Source organism: Stegodyphus dumicola, chromosome 2 (assembly GCF_044657685.1).
Source record: "Stegodyphus dumicola isolate Sdum_Otavi_A_Nest chromosome 2, ASM4465768v1".
NCBI lineage: Eukaryota > Metazoa > Arthropoda > Arachnida > Araneae > Eresidae > Stegodyphus > Stegodyphus dumicola.
This window is the reverse complement of record NC_140769.1, coordinates 65,171,478-65,198,473: the sequence shown is the minus strand read 5'-3', so window position 1 is coordinate 65,198,473 and position 26,996 is coordinate 65,171,478. Positions and strand designations below refer to the sequence as shown.

Sequence of the window (26,996 nt, the reverse complement as noted above, 5' to 3'; positions counted from 1 at the left end):
AAGTTAATATGGCAGACAATCATGCAAAGTTTCAAAAAATAACAATTTAAAATAGGGGAAATGAACTATAATATTAAACCATTCAAAATAAATCTAAACAAAAACTAAATTATTCTGATTGGGGATTTCATCTTAAGCACATCATTCTCTCATCTACCTTCCCTACTCTTAACTCAATTGTTCCTGCTTCTTTCTTAAAATATTATTAAAAAAATCTAAAAGGTACTGGCATCCTAAACAGGAACACTTTATTATTTGCAGCTTTCATATATCAACAATAAAAGAAATGGTCAACTGGTCCTTACGATTACTACTATCTTTAACCCCTTGAGGACCAGTGCAGCCACATGACCGACCCCCCCCCCCCCGAAATGGAACGTTGTCACCGACCCATTCATTTTCAGCAAATAAGCCTGCTTTTATAAAAAAAATTGGGTAAATTCAACATTTTAATAGAATGATTTCAATTTTTGAAGTTAAGTACTTAATATACTAATTATTATGATGTATTAATATAAAGAACATCACATTAATAGAATTAAATGAAACATGCGAAATACTAAAATTATAACTATATGCATGAAAACAAATACTATACACATGAAAACAAAATTACAAATAAGAAATATAAAAGAAACATTAAGCAATAATTATCTGTAGGTAATTAAATTCCAATTTAATAATTCTGCTGTGTGTGGAATAATTCAAAATGAGAATCGACATACAAGAAAATGATGGCTTTTTTTTGCTGAGTATATGCTGAGCAAGCAAGATGCATCATGCATTGAAAAAGCTGATACAACCCTTCTGTAATACAGGGTTTGTACACATTTCTGCACATGGAAATTGAGTACTTTTAAGGACTTTTTATGCAATTTAGCATCAAATATTTTACATTTATAATACTTGGTCATAGTTGAAAGAAGATAAGTGACATTTACATTTTACTAACAGCCTTATATTGATTTTTTTTATGTCTCATTTTGTCACATACTTGGTCAGGTTTAGTAGCAGGTAGATTTTATGTCAAATGGCACAGGTTAAAATGAGAGGTAAGCATGATTCATAACAAAAGACTGAATGTTATCACTGCTGCTGCTCGTCTAGAGAGAGACCTGCTGATTAGAACAAACCTGAAAAGCCTGATGTAGGCACAGTTGGCAAGTGTTGAAAGTTAGTCAGGCTCTGTTTGATGCAGTTAGTGTCGTAGCTTCGTGCAGAGTTCGAGCGGTTGTAACCCAGTTAATATACTCTAAGGTTCCAATAAGGCATTAAAGCACCAGAGGTGATAAGTTGTTTTGTAATTTTTTAAGTCTCCGTAGATGCAAAGAATAAGTTTTACTTGAATTTTAACATTTTTGTATTTTATCTTGTGACCACAGTGAGTATTATTGAAAGGCAATAACTCGCTTTAATATGTAGAGATAATTTTTAAGGGTATGCAGTTAGTTATAAATAATTAAATTAGGTAGTTTGATAACCTTAGTCATTATGGATTTACATGACCACTATTAAATTTTATTTTTTAACAATATTTGTTAAAAAAGCCCTATTAAAATGAAAATCTAATAAAATTTTACAGTTTAAAATACATGGAATTTATGACACTGGTTCTTAAAAGATATTAGGATAATTACATATTAAAAGCTACAAAACATTTATGTTTTGCAACAACAACACTCAACAAAATATTTATCCGTCATTTTAATTGGAAGCCTTTCCAGACATTTCGGCTAGTTTATATTGATTTCCTTCTCTTTAAGCATGTTTTCTAAGAATTAGAGATTTGTCTCAACATGCAAACTAATGCTCTCGCTAATTTCCGCATGCTTTATCTCCTAACTTGTCAACCTCTCCACAATGTACCTATGAGGGTTTACTTGATCTGGTAAAAGTTATATAGTCCAAAACCCCTGACAGACATGAAGCATATTATTGCTATGGCTGAAAGTAACTATAATATCAGACAAAGGTTTAAATAAGCCTCTTATTTAAAATGAACTTAGAACATAAAGACATGTTCTGATGCTAACAAAATCAATTACAGCTCACGGTGACGTAATTAAACAAGAACAATCAAATTCAAACTAATAATGCAGACTAGTGGTCAAAGATTATACAATTTTAATTTAATCTGGCTCAGTAACTCTATCATATGAGGAAATAGAAATGGGAAATTATAATAAAGGCTAAAATCATAAACAACTGGGTAATTTACATAATAATAACTGCATATATTTTTGAAGAATGATTTTCTTTATGTTCTCAGTTTCTTTCTTCAACATGTTTCCTTTTCATTTTAGAATTTTTGGATTTAATTAAGGATTTCTGTTATTCTAAAAAACACTAAATGCATTTAGAACATTGAAAAAAAGCGGCTAATTTTATTTTAGTAATATGTACATTCAGAAGAAATATGAAATACATATGGTAAAGGCCGGTTACTGAGCTGATGTGGCAGAATTTTTAGAATTTAGTGACACGCTGAACAACAAAGTCTAGAAATGGCAAAACTTTTAGAATTTACAGCTGGCAATGGAAGCAGAATTAAGAAAGGCACTAGGCAGCAGAATTTAGGATCCACAGAAATTGCATCTGGTGGGAAAATGCCTAGTGTCAGCTATGTGTATGATGCATTAAAACATATTAGATGAATCTTTTAAATTGTAAGTTTTCAATTTCTTTATTAATAAAAAAATCCCTTTCTATAATGCCCGCCCATGTGATAAGATTAGAAGCATTTTTGGTATTTTCCATGTTTGTGTCTAGTGAAAAGTAGAGAAAATAAAAGGAAGATAAACATGTTAAGATTCTAGTATCAGAAGTAAAACCTTCAAATAGTATTATGTTTTCATTGTTCTTCAAGATGTTCTCCAAAAAGTAAGGAATTCACTGCAAACTTTCTATAAAATACATCCATTACGTGTTAATACCATGGAGACATTTTTCATTTTGTCACATATTTCTTGAATCTTCTAGAATCATGGGTCTATAAATCTTGCTTTCAAATCCTTCTAAACTTTCCAAGCTGCAATGTCTAAAATCCTTAAGACAAATTATCCCTACCAATTCTGTAACAGCAAAAGTCAGAAATATTTTGGAAAAAAAAAGGGGGAAGGGAAAAAGGTGTAAAATTAATTTTATAGAGAAAACTGATGCGTATTCTGAGAATTTTGAATATTCCGAGACAATTACAGGGGAAAACTCTTACTATAAAAAAATTACACAGAAGAAATTTTTAATTAATTATATAGCTAATTTTGCTTTTGTTTCGTAAATTGTGCTTTATAGCATTATACCTTGTTTATTTTTCAGATTCAAAATATTATATAATTTGCCAAAATGAAACTTTATAACATGGCAGCGAAAAATAAAAATGTTTTATTTTAATGCTATATTTTAAATATAATTTCAATATATTACCTTTATTTTAATGAAATTAATCAATGTTATGATGTTTTAAAAAAATCATCGAAAAATTCTCAGATCTCGGAATTAAAAAGTTTCTATAGAAATTGATCTTAGAATCGCCAAAATGTTGAAAAGTCGACAAATTTAGAACTGTTTAACACTTTGAAGCGCGCAATATTATTTTTATAATTTTTGTAACTAAAAACTCTAGGAATTGAATATTATGATCCTAGAGACAGATAATATATGAATTTAAAAAAATGTACTCTTGCCCATTGTTCTGTGGGTGGTGGTCGCACTGTGAAACCACCGCGTGTCTAGGACTTTGAAACTTACTGATGTAGAAGGGAAAAAAACTTACCATTTTCTGCGGTTGACTTATTTGTCATTCCAATAAATGACGAAATTTAAGGATTTTAAAAAAATGTATGTAAGAATTGCATTTTATATAATTTTTTTACATTATTTGACAAAGTAAATCGTCAGAAAAAATTAAAAAATAAACATTTATGTAATTTTTCTATAGCAGTGAAAATAAAAGTACTTACATAATAAGGACATTTGGATAAATGGATTAAAAAGCTCAATAAAATAAGAATAAAAAAGAACTCAGTTTTTTTTTTCTTTTTTTTAATTTTAAAGAACAATTTTTTTTTTCTTTGTGACACTGTTCAAAGCATGTTTTGCCTCTTTAGTACATGCATAGACCCACATTGCACGTTTCACACATACATCTTGTTCTATGAGATTTCTTCCTTGTGCTACAAAATGTACACTGCCTGGATTTAAATTTCACTAATATATATCCAGCGTTATTTAATTTCTTTTCATCTGGCACATGAAATTTGTGGTTTTTTATGTTAATGGGGGGGGGCTTGGTCTTTTTGGCTTTGTATAGATCGTTCGTTTCCCATTCATACTTATTTTATTCGTATTTCATTCCAAAATATTCAGAAAATATTTTTAATTTAAATAAAACTTTTATGCAATTTCTATTTTTAATTATAGCAAAGTATATTTACATTAAATTTAAACCACAGGAAATAATTTATAAAATCACAATACTAGCTTGGGGAGTAAGTGTGTTGATGTTAGAGAAAAGTATTTGGAAAAGAAAGACCTTTTTACTGGGCAGGTGCATGTACTGTTTAGTAATAAAATAACTCTGTGGTTTCAAAGCCCTTTATCTATATCCGGGTAAAAATAAGCATTCCTATTTGAAAAGGAAGCGAACGCCATTGAGAAGGAAACGCCAGTGGTTTCAAGGCGCGACCACCGAGCCTCTAGAGGATTGTAAGCTTTGTGACACAATGCTTTAGTGGCTCAGTGGTCGCACCCTGAAACCACATAGCAAATGTCATATATATAGAAGGGGTTTTTTTATGTATTTAGTTTAATTATTGCTATTTTTTATTATCATGATGTGCGATGACTAACTTTTGAAATTTAAAGTTGTTTGTATTAATACAAGGAAGTTATTTTGTCTCATCGAAAACAAATTTTAAAAGGCATCCGATCTGAAGTATTAATACCAAAAAATGGATAAAGACATGAAGAAGGTGACAGAGAGGTTAGTGAAAATGAAAAAATTTCGATTGACAAGTTAGTCGGTATTCTCGGCATAGCAATTACGGGACTTGAACAGCGGAACTTTGTAACTGAACAAGAAATTATGTCTGTTTACAGAATTAAAGAGAAAGTATTATCACATAAAACGAAGCAACTTAAACAATTTGCATTGAAAGAAATGTAATAATATCAAATAAATATTAAAAAATTTAAAAAATAGTTAATTAATTAAAATTAAAAATATATATGATTCTAGTTATTTAGTGTTATTTAGATGTAAAAGATCAGTAATCAATTCATTTTCACTCAATTTCGAAAAAAAGAGGAGAAAAAAAATTTGGAAAATGGTGGTTTCAAGGTGCGACTACCATGCGTCAAAGGGTTAACAAAAGAATTCACATCCACAAAAGCGAAAAGTTGTTTAAGAGCTCTTTATTAGAAAAATATTAATTTCAAAATGCTTATGTTTCCCTTCTTGCTTAGAAACTCGAGTATCCCATCATTTATATTAGAAATAGAAACAAATTTTATCTCATGAACCCATTCAAAAGATAATCATATGCAGTCAAAAGTCGTTAATCCGGACTCGTCGGGACTTCGGCGATTCCAGATTATCGATTTTTCCGGATTATAGATCATTAGTTTAAATCTCGTAAGATGGCATGCAGAAATTCTAAAATTAAAAATATGAAACCGTAATTTATGAAATAAAGAACAATTATGAACTAAAGGATATAAAAATTTACAAAAAAAAAAAAAAAAAAAAAAATTTAATATATATATATATAATATTTATTTTTTAATTTTAATTTTTAATTTTAATTAATTAATTATTTTTTTAATTTTTTCTTAATATTTATTTGATATTATTACATTTCTTTCAATGCAAATTGTTTAAGTTGCTTCGTTTTATGTGATAATACTTTCTCTTTAATTCTGTAAACAGACATAATTTCTTGTTCAGTTACAAAGTTCCGCTGTTCAAGTCCCGTAATTGCTATGCCGAGAATATCGACTAACTTGTCAATCGAAATTTTTTCATTTTCACTAACCTCTCTGTCACCTTCTTCATGTCTTTATCCATTTTTTGCAGCAATTCCACTTTTTGTTTGATGGACATCAAAACATACTTTCGTTTTGTAGATCCTTTGAGAGCTCCAGCATCGGAAATTCTATTTGACATAATCGAAAGTTCAAGTTTACTTTTATAAAATTGCTCTTACAGTCTGCAAAAAATAATAAGACGGATCCAATTCGAAGATTAAGGAACAACGCAATCATCAACATTAACTGAAATAGATAATTAGATAATTTTAGCTTATACTGTCCGTTATACATAAAACGCGCACGCAAAAACGTATTCTGCGCTTGCGCACATGCATATGCGCAGTCGTAAATGTCTTAAGCGCACGCGTAAACGCCTATGCACATGTGTCAACGCGGCGCATGCGCAGAAAGTTTTTAGCTTTGAAGTCCGGATTATAGATCATTCCAGATTATGGGTGTCCGAGTTAACAACTTTTGACTGTATACGTCAGTGAATCACCAAAAATATTCCTCCAAAATGCTAATTCACACTCAAAATGACAGTCGTAAAAACAGACAGAAATTTCAGATGATTAAAATTAAGGATCTTCTGCTGATTTCGGCCAAAATTAAGGACTTTTAAGACCAAAAATCAATTTTAAAAGATCTAAGGAATTTTAAGGACTTTTAAGGATAGTACTAACCCTGTCATGATACTGTAAAGTTACTTTTAATTAAACAAGTAAGTCTGCGTTAAGTTTTAAAATAAATATAAAAAAAGGACAACTGGTTGGAGTTTTTCCACCATGGAAGTTCAGCGACGTTACACCCACTAGTCAACTATATGCATTTTTCCATTCTCCTAACAAACAAAACAAAAGAAGCAAATGAAAACATTGAGCTGCATGCATTTCCCCACATTCTAATAAAGAAAAATGCAAGGAATAAAAACGAAGGCGAGGGGGGGAAAAATTCCTAACCAAATAAACAAACACACCGGCGTCCTTTCACTTAAAGAGCTGTGATTCCCAGTCTGTTTACACCAATAAATATTTCCAAACCAGAAGCACAGAATAGAAACTGATGCTCATACAAAAATGTCAAAAGCCACCATGACTTAATCGATGTAAAAATCGTTACCATTTAGCACCATCTACATCATCCATTTAGAATTTTAAATTTTTTAAAAATTGTTCCATTTCCTAGTTACGCATATGTGGCACTGGGCTGAAGAGATTGATTGGAGCTGTTTGCATATAAGTGACACTGAACTGATAAGAGTGGAATCGTTGCATTGTCCCTACATGGGGCTTGTCCTGAACTGGTTAAGCATCAATATCTAAATCACATTTTTCAATTGACGGAATCAATAACTGTGAAATAAACATTAAAGGTAAAACACGACTTGTTATACAAGAAAAATGGCAAGAAAAGGAACAAGTGATGCACTTTACAAAAAAAAAAAAAAAAAATACATAATAAGAATTTCTAATGCTTTAAAAATTAGATATTAATTATCATTCAACATAAAATTAAGTGCTATATTGACAAAAGCATGAAAAATTTGGTCAGGGAAGCCAAAATTAAGTATTGTACTAAAAAAGCTGATACAGTTGCAAAAATTCAACAAGTTCACAAATATTTCTTACCTGAACTATGCTATGAAGTAAATGACCTTGGCACTTCTCCCAGATGCAAATGCGATTATCAGCCCCCTGACTAATCATGTAAATATCTGTCGATAGCAATGCCATCACAGCACCTTGATGACCATTTAAACTGTACATACAAGTACCTGTCATGAGATCCCACAGACATATAAGTCCATCTTGACAACCACTGGCTGCAGATGATGGTGAAAACTATACACAAACAAAATCATAGCATTTTATTATGAATTAATATATGCAAGATCATGTTATGTATGTCAAGTTTTAACCTCCCACTATACTGGATCTAATTCTTTTTTTATATATAGTATACAGAATTAGATTCTCCCAAAATATGAGCAAAAGAAAACACAGCAAAGAAATCTGTTATGGCCAACGACCTTCTGTAAGTTTTGAATAGCAACGAGCTTTAAGTAAAGTATCACTTTTGGTTGATCATTGTTAAACTCTGATTTGTTGTTCCTATAAATAATGGAAAGGACTGTAACATGAAATTTTGCATTATTATTTATTCCATATAATTAGCCATGTGAAATCTGTTTGTAAATTTATTCCAGCATAATCAGATGTTTGCTTTTGACTTTATTACAAATTTTATTGGGCAACTGAGTAACATATAATTTAGCTGCTTTTTAATCAAATAAAATTAAGTGTTTGTAATAAAATAAATACTTTTTTACTTAATTTAATACCCTACTTTCATTTTCTTCTATATTATTTCTATGATATCAAAAAAAAAAAAAAAAAAAAATATTCTGATATGTACATATATCACCATGATATTTAATTTATTTTGATCTGCACATATATTCCTATGGTATTTAGGCATCAGTAAACAATGCTCATTCAACTGTAACAATATGTTATAGTTTATACATGCAAAAATATGTTAATTGCTGCAAAATTGCAATGGGCTTTAAATAAAGTACCACTTCTGGTTGTCCATTAAAAATTGTTATAGGTTAAAAGTACCATTTCCAACTGTCTGATTTTACACGAAATCTAATCAATTTTTTAAATACAGAAAACTTAAATAAAGAAAATAAAAATTTTGGGAAGCTTGATATAAGAGTGAACGAAAAAATCATCACACACAGAGACATTATTGTAAAAATAGTAAAAACACATTGTGGGAACACTAATTCATGTTTATTCACTAAAAAATCAATACTAATTTTTTTTTAGTCAGTAGTGATTTTTCACTGCTGACTTTTTTTTAATTAAAAGCATTACCACTCTTACCTATGTATATACATGTAAAAACACACAATGCAGATGAAGAAATAGAAGACTGATTCCAAAAAGGAAAATCTAGTACTAATAATATATTGTTTTTATATAAATTGCATTAAAATCTCTATACCCTATTTATTCATTTATATACACTTTTACATTTTACAAATTAAAAATAATTATATTTACATTAAAATTAATACAAACAAAAAAAAAAATATTTGCTTTATACATCAAATTAACTTTTACAGAGAACTAACTCATGATTACAAAAGTATAAAAATTATACCTCACTGCCCTTCTGAGAACAAATACATTCATTTAAGATACAATGCATTTAAATTTCTTTAATAATGTAAAATAATTTGGCAGTAATGCTTATAACTTAAAATAACAAATGTTTTCTGTGTTTCAAATGTTTTTCATATAAAAAAACTTCCTCGACATATGAATCCCTAGTGACCTATCCATTCAAACAATCGAAATAAAATTTCATATATTGTTATTTGAAGGTATACGTTTGAGATTGTGGGGATTTAAGGGAACTTGGTATCCCAAAATCAATGAAATTACTGATTTTTCAATTTTTTGCTAGAATAATACCTTAATACCCTTACTACACTGAAGAGAAATTCTGAAATGATCTGATGATAATAAATGGTATAAAAAAGCTTTTAAAAATTTTGACACAACTTTAAATACCACTAAAATAAAAACTAAAAATAAACACTGAGGAGATACTTCTTAATTTTTTCAGTAACTTATTTAGACTTAGTGTAAATGAAAAGAAGTGTAATTAAATATGACTGCTACCATCAGCAAACTCTGTCTATTTGTATAAACTAATTTATTTAAACAGAAAGAAGTCGGGAAAAAAATTTTTTTTCACCTTTAAATTGGCAAATATTTTATAAAAATTGAGCTCAGCAAATATTTCTATGTGTATTATCAGTCAACTTTGCTATGTTTCTTCAAAAATTGAAATTATTTGTGAAAAGACATAAACAGAAAGGGGTAGTGTAATGAAAGTGATCAAGTTCCTGACTTAGCATTATTAAATTTATTATTGGCTTGACATTATTGATAATGGAACAAATACCAAACATTAAAAATTACAGGGTATAACAATTTTATTTTATTTAATTAATTAAAATATACCTAAATTAATTTAAAATGCAATTTATATATGAGAACAAATGGCTAAAAGAAGAAACGAAATCACATATGTTGCTGAGAGGTTTTAAATAAAATGTTTTATGTCTGTTCAAATTTCAAATTTTGAAAAAATGAAAAAAACTACAAATTTATATTATTTAAATTCATTATAAATGTTTTAGAAAATATATTATAATTAATTCACACATTAAAATTGTTTTGAAAGTGTTTTAAAAAAACAAAAACAGGTAAAGAAAAATTCTACTTGCATGTTATGATTTTTTTGCAATATTTCCAGCCAGGTAAGGTTTTGAACAAAAGCTTGTAATTTATGTTTATATAAACCAATTGAACAGGACTAGGTTTTATCTTATATATGTACTGCAATTCAGCAATAAAATTTTTAAGAAATTTGAAATGATTAAAGGACCATTCAGACAGTTTACATTCTTTAAACTGAGTTTTCTCAATTTGCAATATATTCTTTTGCTTAAAGTCCTAAAACTTGTATAGATATGGACTAAATTATTTAATATTTTTACTGCTTATTTAAAATTATATGCTTAGTACAAACAAGGATAGGTTTTGCAAAATAGTGAAACGAAAAATTATTGGAAGTGATTATTTTTTTCCTCAGACACTAATCCATTAATTGCTCATTCCTTAAAATTATTCCAAATATATATTTTTATTGTATTTATTTTATTATATTGAAGAACATATTTTATTGTACAGTAAAAAGTCTTTAATCGGGACTCGTCAGGACTTTGGCGATTCCGGATTATAGATCATCAATTTAAATCTGGTAAGATGGCATGCAGAAATTATAAAATTAAAAATATGAAACCGTAATTTATGCCGCCCATTTCTTTGTGTTGTCACTGGTCCTTTACAATGTTCCTCTTTGCAGATGTTTACGGCAACAGTTTTCACACGTGTATCATTCCAACACCATTTATGGTTCTTCAATGCACTGATTAGATTGCACATGAAAAAAGTAGGTGTTCCCATTTAAAAATTTCAAAATATTTTCACTGTAATCATAACCCTGAGAGCTCTATTGTTTTAAACCATCACAATCTTGAGCACATACATTTAAATAACAATATCTGGAATTTTTCAATTGGATAGGTCAATAAGTTGCTAGAGGCTCATATGTAAGGCAGTTTCTTTATGACCACCCTGTTGTTAGTGCACAAAATATACAGGTAAAAAATTAAGAACAGTGATTGTAAATGTGGAATTTTCTGTTATAAATTCTAATAATTTTTTTTAACTCTCTGAGTAGAATGATTACTTTCATCTGGTCAATGAAATTTGCTGTCTCTTAGGATGCATTTCCTTATTTTAAATAGTTTGTTTTCTTATTTTTTTTATGATCTGAATACCATTTTAAAAAATAAAAGATTACAAAAACAAAATGAAAATGCATGATTTTACAAATCTAACTTAATAAGGGCTTTTTAAATTTTGAAATGATTCAAAAAGGCATATTGCTCAAATGGCTAAATAAACATTTTTAGGAATATTCAAAATCAGATTTTTTAAAAGGTACTATGTGAATAGGTCATATCAAGATAAACCACATACATCCCCCTTCCAATTATTTTCCTACCCTTTCAATCACGTTAAATAGAAATAATGTAAAGTAATTGAAAGAAAGAAAAAATATTCCATAAAAAATAGAATATGAAGTATATATTTTAGAATACACAATAAATCAAAGCAACATGTTTTATTGAATATACCATTAGAAAATTACAAACTGAACAAACATACTTGGTCGATGTTTAACACTGATATAGGAGCTGTATGGCCATGAAGAGTATATATACAAACAGAGGAATCACTTCTAAACACCTGTTAAAAAATTGATGCTATAATACACAATAGAATAAACTCTTTAGAAATTGCAGAAAAGAGAAGAAATATCTTGCCTCAAATAACTGTAAAAGCAAAAACAGAAAACTTCTATCAATTCATAACATTACATATGACATTTCAAGCCATCTTTATATAATTTAACTTGTAGACAAGAATATCCAATTTGCTGCATAATATTCAAATTTAGTTAGATCACATTCACAATTTTCAAGAGATATGATAAGTTGCAGTTTGAATACAAATTACTTTTCAAGGAAATTTATACCCTTCAGTTTTTATGCAAATTAAACTAATCACAAATATCCTCAAATTAACTATAATTTTCTAGCTTTAATCCCCTTACTTGATCATAATGGATTCCATACATTAAAGTAGCAAAGTAGGAAACAGAGCTTCTGTTTGATATCTTTTAATAATAGATACATAATTTTATTTCTTAAGATTCCTTAATCAAAATCTCCTTAATGAAAAACCAATTCAATCATGCATCAGAACCACAAACCTTAATCTAGACAAATAATCTGAAAACATTTACATTTAGTGAATCAATGTGAATATAAATGTAAGAGGTAAAATAATGACATATTTTTAATTATTTTGTTCATGAATAAATTACTCCAAATTCATCATCAAAAACAGTTTATATTAGCAAGACAAGTACACTATCAAGAAATAACTTAGGCTAGTTTCAAACCATTCAAACACTAGTTCTAGATTTTCTTCATTATAAAAACGTAATTAGGCTTTTTAAAAAAATGTCGTTTTTCACCAGTATTCTAGAACACAGCTCTAATGATTCTAGCTCCCAAAATATGGCAATTCTATTGAATGTTGAAACTACGGGTATGGATGCTCAAATACCATATAATCTAGTAGTTGAAATTAGTGAACAAACAGAACAAGAAAAATGTGCACTTGTTAAATAGTACTAAATAAAAAATGGCAGAAATATGGATTTTGCTTTAAAGAAAAATAATCTTTTGTGTCTGTTTAACTTTCAAATGCACTCAATCAAATTAACTTGGGTACACCAAACTAAATTATTTCTGTGCACCTAAGTAAATACTTTCAAGATTTTTTTCTTTTTCCAGATATGAATACAACAGAATATATCCATGTATTAAAATACAGAGAAATACAGAGAAAGGTTGAGTTAAAGACTAAAAAAACGACAGAATAAAGACCACTTTTTGAATTTGTATTGATGCATAAAGGGTTTAATAATACTATAAGATATCACCCTTTTCTATCATTTAATGAATGGAAAGAGAGTAACAAGAAGTTAACATTACACTTATCAGTTTTAACTTTTCATCATATCCTAATTTCTGAAAAAGAAATGAATATATTTTTAATGTACAAAAAAATTTTGATAAGTAAACAAAAATATTACCTTAACCAAACGATCATATCCACCAGATACAACAAGCCCACCATCAACTTCTAGTGCAGAAATTGTTAAAGAATGAGCTTTTATATTTTGAAGCCAAAAACAACGAATAACTTCAGTACATGATATGGCATTTGGATCAATGGAATTATGAACTGGAATATAAAAAATGGCTTCAAATTAATGTTGACAAAATTAAACAATAAAATCATTTACTGCATAAAAATTCCCCACATTGCAATATATCTCCTAACTATTAGGTAATCGCATAAAATATAAAATAAATAGTAAAAGTATAATTATAGTTGAATTTAGAGGACAAATGGTTAACGTACATGAAATATCATAACAACTCTCAAGTTAACTTTACAAATTACTCCAAAAATAAAGAATAAAAATATTACCATGTTGATGAGAGGAAGCATATTCTTTACAAGGAATTGTATCTACAGCAAAAAATTCTAAGAAGCCATTCACACGTGCTGCAACTAACCTGTAAAGTACATTTTAAAAGATGCATAATAAATTAATTAAAGACAATTAAAAAAATTATTACTTTAATCAAAGACACAGTAAAATGCTACCTATCCTCTGTAAGGCACAAAGCAGTTACACCAGATTTACTCTCTTCATATACATATTCTAAATTTCCAGTAAAAGCATTCCAAACCTAAAAATTAAATATTATTAATTATGCATAATTAAAATATATCATCTGAATGCTAAAATATTTCATTTACTACCTTCAATTTTTAAGGATGATGGATGTACAAAATTCAGTATTACAGAAAATGCCACAATGACCTTTTGGGAAAAAGTAGAGGATACAAAAAACAAAACTTTTTTTCCCAATTCGTCATGACGGAAAATTTTAATTAATTTGATAACATCTGAAAAGCTAGAGTTACCAATTTACTCTTACCTTTTACACGTCTTTGCATTCAGCATGGTTTTAGAAAATTCATATATCATGTTAGGATATTTATTCCTGCTTTACTCATGTTAACATAAAACATGATTCCCACTAAAATTCAACCATTAATTTCCTTCATTTTCCACAATTTGCAATAATTTCCCTGAACCTGATGAATTAGTTATCAAATTAATTACATGCGAGTTCATAATTTTAAGTGTTTACGGTAAAATACTATGCAATAAATAAGAACATTATAAAAATTTAATGAATCTAAACTCTCACAGTAGCAAAACAAATGCTACAGAAACAATGCATGTAAACCATTCAATAAAGTAGACAGGATTTTTAAAAAAGAATATTAAGCTTAAGGAAGAAAAGTTTACATTATAAATACAGTCAAAAGTCTTTAATCCGAACTCGTCGGGACTTCGGCGATTCCGGATTATCGGTTTTTCTGGATTATAGATCATCAGTTTAAATCTGGTAAGATGGCATCCAGAAATTATAAAATTAAAAATATGAAACCGTAATTTATGAAATAAAGAGCAATTATGATCTAAAGGGTATCAAAATTTACAAAAAAAAAAGCTTGGTATTTATTTGTTTACTTTATTAAACACTTCTTTCCACGCGTGCATGAGTAAAGCATACATTATGCATAGTCGAAATTTGATTTAAATCATAAAGACTGAGTACATTTAGTAAGGAATTATAGGCCGAATAAAAAAATAAAAACATCTGCACTTAAGGAAGAAACCTATAATATTTCTGCTGAACATAAGCCAGCCTTTTTTATGATTACATGATCCTCTCTCATATACTTTTTTCCATTTATTTCAGGATAGCTGCCTTCTATAAATTTTGGAAAATATTCAGAACAGTATCTTACATAAGTTACATAAATTGTTATCTACTATATATAATTAGAATGCAGTCTATAAACCATTCTCATTTATGTTTTTTTTTTTTTTTTTTTTTTTTTTTTTTTAAGTTTTAAAAAAATCAGAGAGTTTAATAAATTTCAAATATCAGGATGCTTTAAAAATAATTTTTTAATTAAAATAAATAAAGCTTTATGTCAAAATAAATAAAGCTAAATGAGTCATGTATGTAATTGTATCAACATAAATATTAATGATCAACATATTCATTATATTAAACTAACAATACTTTTTTAAATGACTCCTCGCAGCTGAAGCTTTTCTGCTTAAATATCTTTATATAATGTGTTGTCCCAAGTTAAGTTTACAGATGATTTTCTAGTACATTTACAAGCATTGAAAATGTCAAGTTGTTTGTAAAAAGTGTTGTAATATAAAGAAAATCTAAAATTTATTACTGGTCAATACTTTTAAACTAATTTTAATTTTCACGTGTTTTTGTAATCGTCTTTCTGTTTACAGTTTCGGAAAACAAAAAAGTACCAGAATATTTAACTATTAATAATTCGACAGCACATCTCTATCATTAAAAAGAAACACTCACTTCAATACGGCCTTCCCTACAGCCAACAGCAATACAAGAACCATAATGATCTATGCTCCATACAGCTTGAGGAGATAATATGGAATGTACAATTTTTGTCCCTTTGTCTGTATATTCATAATTTGAGTCTTTGTAATGCTGAAATTCATGAGCTATATTATGGCAATCATTCAATGAATAAGCATCCTCCATTATCATCTCTTTGGATGGACTATCTTCTGATACAGCAAATCTACTAAAGTCATATTTTTGTCCAGGCATACAATCATCTACAGTACTATGGGGAGTTTTATCAAATGTAAAATGTTTTGGAAAATTACAAGCACTTTCAGATTGCTGAGGTAAAAAATTTACAGATGAACTATTAGAGGTTTTATGTTGGCTCATATATTCTCCATTGTCTGATTGAGGTGATGAGCTGTATGTTGAATCTGATGAAAAACTACCATTGCTTCTAGAATGAACTGTCTTCCTCTTTGTAGATTCAAAAAACCTAGAAGTACAATAAAATCAGTACTCGAAAATCAACACAACTACTTAAAAATAATAGTAGCCTAAAATATATTTTTCACTTAAGACATTAAAAGGAAGAAATACTACTGCTATATTTGAGCTAAACTTCAGAGTGTCAAGAAATCTTGAATAATACTTTTTCTAAAGAATTTGTAACTAAAAAAGGAATTCATTGGCACTTCTTGCAAAACAAGCAGAATCTGGCAAATATCAATCATAAATATCTAGAAAATGTTACTGATGAAGAAAATAAAAATCACATTATATTTCATAAAAAAATCATAATTATATGTGTACGATGTATCACAATATACTTACATAAAATCCTAACAATTACAGCCTTGTCATGTTATTAAAAAATAGCATGTGCATTAAAAAAGGAAAATCACTCAAATGATGCATTTAATGTTTGCCATTCCTTGTACAGTAAGCCCTGTTTAAAATTACTTCGAACAACACTGATTTGATGAAATGCATAGAACCTTATAAAAAATGACCATAAGCCTAACATTGTTATTTTCAATGAATTTATAATTAAATGGTTATACTAAGGAGGTGGGTGTTAAATTTTGAATGATTCATTACTATTCAATTATTTCATTACTATCCCTATTAAATGATACTAATTATTAATCAGTAGAAACCAGATGATGTAAAATTATTAAATGCTTTTGTTTTATTGTACAAGTTAAAAACATTCCAACCATTGAACCAAGAATTTTTATTCTACAGTTCAAATCATTAATGAACAAGTTAACATGAATAAATGCAGAAGGTGCAAATGATGCACATCTGCCAGCCAAACAATCCTACAACATTCACAAAGATATTTCAGCAGAAAAATTTCAGACTTAATTTGAAGTTGCTTAAAGATCTATTAAAACACAAAATAATTCAAACTTATATTTATTCCATGCAATAAAATCTGTTTGAAATCATATTTTGATATCATTAAACAACCAATTTAGTCGATGTTTTATTTTTATGATTTGGAGTTTAATTCATTATAACAGCATACTTGCTAACCTACAACACTCAAAAATCAGGAGATTCAATTTTTCAATTTTTCCTTCCTTTTAGTACTCCATTCAAAATAATAATAAATATCAACAATGTATTCATCCATACTTATTGGTAAAGACGCTGCCCCTTTTCAGCTGCTGAATTTAAGAGGTGACAGGTGCACCTCATAACTTTCAAATCTGAATTTTCCTTTTTCAAGATGTCTGCAACACCAGCTTTCAAACCATTACTGGTGCATTATCGGCACCAAGTACTAAGCAATTATCCAGAGGAATTGCATTTTCTTTAAAAGTTTTAAGAATTAGTTGTAATATATTAAATAACTATAACAATCAAATGTCCTTCTAAAGTGGGAGTAAACTATACTTAAATAAAGAAAACTAGCCTTTACTTTTGAAGACACTGGATTGAAAAATGGAACAACGATTGGATACAGTTTTGAATTGGTGTTATTGCCTCCATTTATAGAGAGGCAGAATGGAACTGTTTTAATGTAATCAGTAACTGAAGATTTATTTTTGATATCCATTTCTTTAACAAATTGCAGCCGCTTTGGTCATTGCACTTCAGTATTTCTGAGCGAATTTGCTATAAGGAAAATTTTTTCTAAATAAAGGTTGATCTGATGCATTCAGTGGCAGGTTGTACTCCAGGCAGAGAACAGGCATTCTACATTAATAAGTTTTTGGTCCTTTGTTTTCACAGAAAAATGTGATTTTTCAATTTTTTTCAATAGAACTCATATTGTCCTTAGATTTTTGTGTACACACGTATTTGAGAACATCGGCACTTCTACCATGCGAAATCGAAAAATCGTTATGACAAAAGGTACACATTGCAACTGCATTCCCTTAAGAATATAATAGAAGTCATCTGTGCATGATTTTTGAAAAATACATGAGTATTTTGTCTTTTCGCACACATAACTAAAACAAAATATCATCATTTCTTACACTATTTCTCAAAAGCATGTGCACTCACACCGTTTAGTTGTTAGATGAACGAATAACAACCTCGATCTTGCTTTATGCTCCGTGGCTAATGTATGCCAGATGACACGCAGTGGCGCTCAATGTTCACTTGAGAACTAGAACACGGCTTTTTCGGACACATGTGCTCTCACAAAGCAGAAGGGCACCATAGTTTCTTACTGATAAAATGATTTTGGTTTTCTTTATAAAATATAGAGAAAAAATAAGTGCTTTCAGATGCCCAAAATCACTTTTTTGGGAGGGGGGGGGCAAATAACAAAGTATTAAGGCAAACTACATAAAATCATGAGAAATTTTAAGAATAAGATAAAATCGGGAGAAATATATTGTAAATTAGGTTGGCAGGAGAACGGTTGGAATCCGAGAGTCTCCCGCCTGAATTGTGAGAGTTTGTAATTCTGTAACAGCTTTAATTTGTTATACAATATAAATTCACATTCTAATCTGTAATTTTTTTATTGCTAAACAATAGCATGTAAAAAAAAATGCTCCCTTGTTCTGGCTTGTTATAAGTAAAAATCATTCCACTTTATGCTATTTCATTTAACATTTATTTCTTAGAAATGCATTCCCAAAATAACTAAGGTGCATAATAACTAAGGTGCATATACACACAGAGAACTCAAAAAGAAGTGCTGTGAGCTTTACTTCTTAAATATTGATGATGAACATGAAATTCCAGTTATTGTTTTAAAAATACGAAACAGTTTTAACATCATAGTAGAAAGTTTCACCAAAAACAGAAAATAAGTGCTTTCATCATGATTATTGTAGGCTACTTAATTTTCATATACATCTATGTATTCTAACTAGTGAAAAACTAATTTTTATATAAATGTTTACTAAGAACATTTGCATATATTATATAATTTTATTATCATTTTAAATACTAGTTTTATTGAAAAAACAAAATGAAAACTTTGGACCTTAAGTACTGAGCATGTGTTTTACATAATATCAGGCTACTTTAAATAACAATACACTTGCAGTACTCTTTTCCCCTCCCTCATCCCAATTCCTTTTTATTTTCAGTATAGTTATCCATAACACAAAAGCCTGTAATCATTAACTATAATAGGCATGATTGAGTTTCAAGCATAATTTTACCCACTTAACAATAAAAAAGAGCTTGTAGACAATGTATGTGCAGATACATATATAATAGATGGGTGAGGTTTATTGCGTAGATACAATGATGAACATTGGAGACAAACATTCTAGTCATAGATTCAACATATTTTATTTCCAGGGTTCGTACACATTTCCAAACACGGAAATTAAGTACATTTAAGGACCATTAATGAAAAAAATTAAGGACCTATGAGCAAATGAGAACTGAATAAATTCAATTAAAAATATTATCTATGCCTGAATTTCACTTTTGTAATACCATTCTAAAAATAAAATAGATCCTTAAATAGTATGCATTATTACTAAAAATGAATTAATTAATTGACATAATTATTAACAAGTTTGAGAATAAAATAAACTTTATGCAATTTATCAAGTAGCATTAAATATTTTACACTTACAATAGTTGGACATATTTGAAAGAAGATAAGTGACATTTACGTTTTACTAACAGTTAGCTTTCTGTTGATATTTTTTATGCCTCATTTTGTCACATACTTGGTCAGTCTACTTGGTTTCATAAATAGCAGGTAGATTTTGTCAAATGGCATAAGTTAAAATAAGAAGTAAGATCATAATCAGCATGATTCATAACAAAAGACTGAATGTTGTCACCGCTGCTGCTAATCTAGAGAGAGACCTGCTGATTCAAACAAACCTGAAGGACCTGATGTATGCATGGTTGGCAAGTGTTGAAAGTCAGTCAGGTTCTATTTGATGCAGTTTGTGTCGTAGCTTCGTGTAGAGTTCCAAGAGTTGTAACCCAGTTAATATACTTTAAGGTTCTAATAAGCCATTAAAGCACCAGAGGTGATGAGTTGTTTTGTATTATTTCAAGTCTCACTAGATGCAAAGAATACGTTTTACTTGAATTTTTACATTTTTGTATTTTATCTTGTGACCACAGTGGATTGGATTATTTATAGCAAGGCACATGAGGGCTATGTGCCTAAAGGGAGGGATGCCTTCATGGAGGACTTTCTAAGGAAAATTTGCTTGTATACACATTACACATGGGGAAAACCATCAAAACGCCCATGCAGCCAGCCCGTTCGCAGGATTCGAACCTCGGACCAAACTACCAGTGTTCGCCACCTTTACCGCTCGGCTGCTGGTGGGCCTGACCACAGTGAGTATTAATGAAAGGCAATAACTTGCTTTAATAGGTAGAGAAAATTTTTAAGCGTAAACAGCTATCAATAATTAAATTACGTAAGTTAATAACCTTAGTCATTATGGATTTACATGGCCACTATTAAATTTTATTTTTTAACAATATTTGTTAAAAAAGCCCTATCAAAATCGAAATCTAATAAAATTTCAGTTTAAAATACATGTAATTTATGACATTGATTCTTAAACAATATTAGGATAATTACACATTAAAAGCTACAAAACATTTATGTTTTGTAACAATAACACTCAGCAAAATATTTATCCTTCATTTTAATTTGAACCCTTCCCAGATATTTTGGCTAGTTTATATCAATTTCCTTCTCTTTAAGCATCTTTTCGAACAATGCGAGATTTGTTTCAATATGCAAAAACCGATGTTCTTGCTAGTTTCTCCGTGCTTTATCTCCTAAGTTAAATAGTCCAAACCCCTCGACAAACGTGAAGCATATTATCACTATGTCTGAAAGTAACTGCAATATCAGACAAAGGTTTAAATAAGACTCTTATTTAAAAGAACTGAAAACATAAAGGCATGCTCTGCTGCTAATAAAATCAATTACAGCTCATGGTGACGTAATTAAACAAGAACACTCAAATTCAAACTAAAAATTTGGACTAATGGTCAAACATATACAATTTACTTTTAATTTAACCCTCTAAACGGCAAGGCCGTATATATACGGCCTAGAAGATTTTTTGTGATATCTGTAAGAATGTATATTAAAATATGTCAAATGTGCATAATAATTCAATCATTTTTAAAGCAAAAAATGCACAATTTACAAACATATAAGAATAAAGAATCTGAGCTCACTGATCCGAGTAACAGAGTGGATATATATATATATATACATATATTTATATACTTTTGGTGCAGTCAATTGCACCCAAAATACGAGGTGCATATCTACATGTTATAGCAGTCCTACATTCAAAATTTCAATGTTCTGAGGCTACTCATTTTTGAGTTATGAGAGATATGTACGTACGCACAGACACCATGAAAAATTCTCTTCAGAATTCATTTTAAATCAGTTTTATAATTTTTTTGGGAGGAAAGTGTCCTTTATTCTGTCCTTACTTGCAGATGTCATAGTTAGAATTTTTACTTACCACTTCTTTACATTCCAATTTTAAGAAAACAAAAAACAATAAATTAGTCAATAATATCCGCGTTTTTGGACTTTCCCTATAGACCCAAGATGTCAAACTACAGTCATTTGGCTACAACCTATTCATTCGGCTGATTCTCAAGTGGTTTGACACGCATCTTTGTGCAGAAGTTGATTCAAATGCTCTTCATAAATTCATTTGGTCGTCTGGAACGAGCAGTCTTCAAGGTCAAAATTTCCATTTTTAAATTTAGTAAACTAATTTCTTGCAGTTTGTTCAAGCATTACACCTTCTCCATACACTTCACAATTCTCTCAGGCAGCTTCTGCAGCATTGACACCTCGATTAAATGCAAAAAGAAGGTGGGTGTTGAAAATGCAAAAAGAAGGTGGGTGTTGAAAATGCAAAAAGAAGGTGGGGGTTGCTTATTTTTGCCGAATTGAAACTCCATTTTAATGATCTGAAAAATAACAAAATCTAGCTCAGACAAAAAAATCAAATACGCCTTCTTGTAGAGGGAAAGATTCTTTTTCGAATAACACAAAACATTACGCCAATACATTTTATTTTTACTGCGTAATTTTAAACACAACATAAATGGCCATTACTTATGTTTCAACCCTATACTTTTTTTTTGAACAGCCAGAATTTGGTACTTCTAAGTAAGAAGAAAAAACTGGAAAAAGAATAGGATATATTAGAGAACAGAAGAACAGAGTAAGCCAAAAGAAATCAAATAAAAACAAAAAATAATACTAGGTGTTCCACTGGTATATCATCAAGAGGTTGCTGCCATCATAGTATACTGCATTAAATGTCATATGAATTTATAATTGCAAGATAATGAAAAACTTATACATGACATATCAATTTAGAATTAAACTAATGCTTAAGCAAAACTAATACAATATACCTGGATCGGCGTATTAAAGTGAGACATTCACCAGATATAGAATCCCACACATTAATATTTCCATCCAAGCAGGAACTGATAACAACATTACTATCAGCACAAATGTACTCCAATTCCTAAATAAAACAGCAGAATAAGACTTAATAAAAAATTTAAACAAAAAATTTACATTGTAAATCATGAATTAAAAAAAATACATATATATAATTGCTAAACACTTAAGCTTAACTAGATAGTTTCAATTATTGGAGGAGTTAAAGCAACAAGAATCGTCATAATATTCATAAATTTACAGGATTAATTTTGAAGGTTTAAATATAGAACCTCTTTTGGCTGTAGAAGTGCAGTTGAAGCCTTCTCTTCTGTCAATAAAATTTGCAGTTCCATATTTAAAGACTCCATTTCGGATCATGCCTTGCCAATGCGGTTTAACCCTCTGACCAGCATGGAATTTTGCTAAGAATGTGCAAATTTTCCCAAAATGCCCTAGAAATAGGTGATTTTAATGGGAAAATGCCTCTTGTACTTTATACCTGGATTAATGTCCTTTTAATACATTCCTTCAATTTATTGGACACATTTCAAAATGCATGTATACATACATACTTTCGCAAAGATGTCTCAAAAAATATTCTACGCCGTATATACAGGGTGTTTATAAATGAATGGTATAATTTTATAAATTAATAAGAAATCAATGTATTACTTTTTATGAGCAAACCTTACATCATAAATAGTGGGAAATGTCAAAAGATTTTGATGCATTAATCACAATCCCTCAATATGTGCACACTTGATCACATGACACACATCTACACTGTAATCAAATTTTTCCCATACTCAGTGTAACATGTCCACCATGATGGTCTGCAGTGCATGCTTTATTCAATCACAAACTTCCATAAGAGATACGAACATTAGCGGTACATAAACTCGGGCTTTAACAAAACCCCAAAGAAAGAAATCACTTGGTGTTAAATCCAGTGACCAGAGAAGAAGCCTGTTGTCAGCTGTTGCAGTATGTCCAACTCAGGAATAATATAAGCTCTTACACATTCCTATGAAAATGGGGCAGAGCACCATCTAGTTGCAAAATGTAATCATCATAATTAGAGTTCAGCTGGGGTAACAACCAGCTTTCCAACATGTCTAGAAATAAGTCACTGATCACAAATTCTTATTTGAAGAAAAATGGGCTGTATACTTTCTCACTGGACACCACACAGAAAATGCTTACTTTTGGAGAATCATGTTGATACAGTATCTGTGAATGTGGGTATTTTTTTTTTTTTTTTTTTTTTTTTCTTCTCCAGATACCTCATTATGTTTGTTCATCTTGCCACTTACATGGAAATTAAACTTCATTGCAAAATCTTCATCCATTTTTAACTACATTTCTTTAAAAAAGCCAAGCATTTTCAACTTTACAGTCCACTGGTGTAAAGTCCCGGCACTAATCCCCCTTTGTATGGTTTAAAACATAGCTGCTTATGCAACACCTTCCACATTGTATTCTTTGGCATGTCCAATTCCCTGCTTGCTTTAGTATGTGACTTGTGAGGCCTGGACTGAAACACTTCATGCACTCTTCCAATTTTTGCATCAGACACACCAGAACTATTGCCTTTTACAAAGGCATCTAGTATTCATGAACTGTCAATACCACCTACTTATATTATTCTTGAGTGGGGGGTCTTTCCTAAACCATGCAACGAAACTCACGCTGCACTGTAGCCACAGATCCGGACACCTCAAAATAGAGCACACAGAAAACCTTTTCCTGTTGCGACGCCATCTTACAAACTGACATTGTGCAGTAAACATAACAAGCAAACAGCAGGCAACACATGAGAAATTTGGACAGTTGTCAATACTTACAGTGTAGGTTTTACCTCAGGTAAGATAATAGATTGATTTATTATTAAGTTTTAAAACCACACTATTCACTTATAAGCACCATGTATATGGCCTTGCCGGTCAGATGGTTAGTTTACATTGATCAAACTATGAGTCTTAAAACTTAACACTAAGGAAGATAAGGCATACATTAGGAAAAAAAAAAAAAAAAAAACACAAATCCTCTAATTACCAAAATGAGGGTGGAAATTTGCATTTTTAGAGTTTTTAATTAATATCCCAGCTGATTAAAGTCGTATGAAGATCAGAATGGACGAAATGGCTTCCCATGAATTTTTTGAATCCAATTGTACCTTCCTCGAAACTCAACTCCCTGCCATTCCAGAGGAGATAATGCCATAAACAAACAAAGCAGACATGCACATTTTTTAATAGTATAGGTATTTAATCAGATATTCTAAATTTTACATTCTATGGCTAATTTCATTTTATAATTTTCTTACACTTTTGAGAAAATCTTGAGTTCGAAAAAAAGCTTTAATTTAGCAAAGTATTTTTAAACATGATAGAAATAAAATGTATATTATAGTGTGGATAAATTTAATAATGCACTGTATATTGATGTACAAAAAATAAAGATAAGTATTAAATGATTAAACATTGCTTGAGTTTTGAAGTCTACAAAGATTAAAACGATTCAAATTTCATATTTAATATGGAAAATTGTGCCAAAAATCACTACAGAAGAAGAAATGAAATTTGCACAATTTGCATTTATTCAATAAATTTCATTTACTGCCACAAAAAAAACAATATTCCTCCATAACAGCTAAAAATTAAAAAAAATTGGAAAAAATGATGACCTACCAAGGGACCAAGAGGATTGGCAGCCATATCATATGATAAACTCCTACCTTGCTGACAGTGATAGCTATTCATCTTAAAAATGTACGTTCCTTAATCCAGCCTTTTCTAATATGTTCAATCACACAGGTCATTAAATGACCTGATTTCACTCACTACCTAGGTAAACAATGCATGTCAATGTAAAGAAAACAGAACAATTCTGTTCTTCATAAAATGCAAAAAATTGGTCTCGGCAATAGTCAGTTATCTCAAAACTAATAGAAAAACATACCATTTTGTTAGAAAATGTTTGGAATATTCTGGACAAACAAATTATGAAATCTTTCAACATGTCCAGATACTTATGCCATTGATACTTCTTTCAGAAAATAAGTGGAGTGAGAGAAAACATAAAATTATGATGCAGTTAATGCTGCAGGTCACATCTTCCCTTGCTTTCACAGTTACTATTCTTTATCTTCTTTCCCCCCTTTTTTTTCCTAATAAGCTGCATCTTGGAAGTAAGAAAACTATCCAGAAAACTAAACTGAATAAAATCAACAGATTGATACAACATTCAAACAGTTAAGATGGATTGAATCAAGAGATTGATGAAAACCCTCAAATGTTATGAATAATTAAATAAAGAATCATTAAAGAAATAAACACAAAAAACAATGATGTTCTATTTCAAATTACTGTACTGAAATATTATTGGCTTAGTTAAAAAAGCATTTTCCACAAGTGGTAATAGTGAAATATTTTAGAAATTTCCACCATCTGTCTAATTCAGAGTATTAAAAAACAAATGATGACCATTAAATTTTTGCTCACTCTTTTTAACTAGCTGTTGTTTCTAGTTTGTAATAAAATCCTACCCATCGTATTTAGAGGCTACTGTTTATTGATCATAAAGAAGATGTTTTACTTATTTTTGAAGTTATAAAAACACAATTTTCAACATAACTTTTATTGATATAAAAAGACAATTTATTTAGACATTTTAATATTTTCTATCAAATACAATTTCATAACCATAAGTGTCATAAATATGTTCCTAACACGCAGCCATAGGTCAACTATAAAATTCTTAGCTTTCTTTCTTACACATACATCACTAAGGATGGGAAGGCATAAGTAGCTGACTTTAACAATTTCACTGTGAATGTAATATTTCATTATGATAACAATGTAATTGTAAGTATAAACTGTATATTTTTTTTTGGTAGATATACTGTATTCAGTGAAGTGAATACAGATGCACAATAAAAAAACATTAATATTTCAACTACTCATAAACATCTATTGTTTGGATTCAACCATCCAAGTATGACAAAGTACACAAAGGCTATCTGCCTAATGGGAAGGATGCTTTTGTAATGAATTTTCTAATGGGAAATGGACTATATTTACATAACAATATAGAAAAGTCCTATAAATATTGTATAACCAACTTATTCTGTAGGCAAAAATAGAACAGTGAGTAGACTACAAGTATTTGGTAGCTTTGGCAATTTAGTTTCTGTTATTTTGAAATTCCTGCAATTTTAAACTGACACAAAAGCTCATATTTTTTTAATTAATTTAATATACAGAATTATGAAGGAATTAGGAAGTACATTTCTCGATAACTGATGTTAATTGCATAATGACAGAATTAGTGCAGCAAATGGAATCACTACTGAAGCTAACC

At 29.5% G+C, this 26,996-nt stretch overlaps 1 protein-coding gene across 1 annotated transcript in view; it reads right to left on the bottom strand.

Annotated features, from left to right (window-relative positions):
* Window positions 1-26,996, bottom strand: part of SCAP (SREBP cleavage activating protein) — a 112,059-nt gene that overhangs the window by 11,329 nt on the left and 73,734 nt on the right. Inside the window, exons 19-25 of the mRNA XM_035351342.2 lie at window positions 22,601-22,716; window positions 15,740-16,232; window positions 13,923-14,008; window positions 13,743-13,831; window positions 13,342-13,493; window positions 11,844-11,924; window positions 7,656-7,868 (exon numbers count right to left, since the gene is read on the bottom strand). Coding sequence (XP_035207233.2) covers window positions 7,656-7,868; window positions 11,844-11,924; window positions 13,342-13,493; window positions 13,743-13,831; window positions 13,923-14,008; window positions 15,740-16,232; window positions 22,601-22,716 — 1,230 coding nt within the window. The remainder of the gene's footprint in view (window positions 1-7,655; window positions 7,869-11,843; window positions 11,925-13,341; window positions 13,494-13,742; window positions 13,832-13,922; window positions 14,009-15,739; window positions 16,233-22,600; window positions 22,717-26,996) is intronic.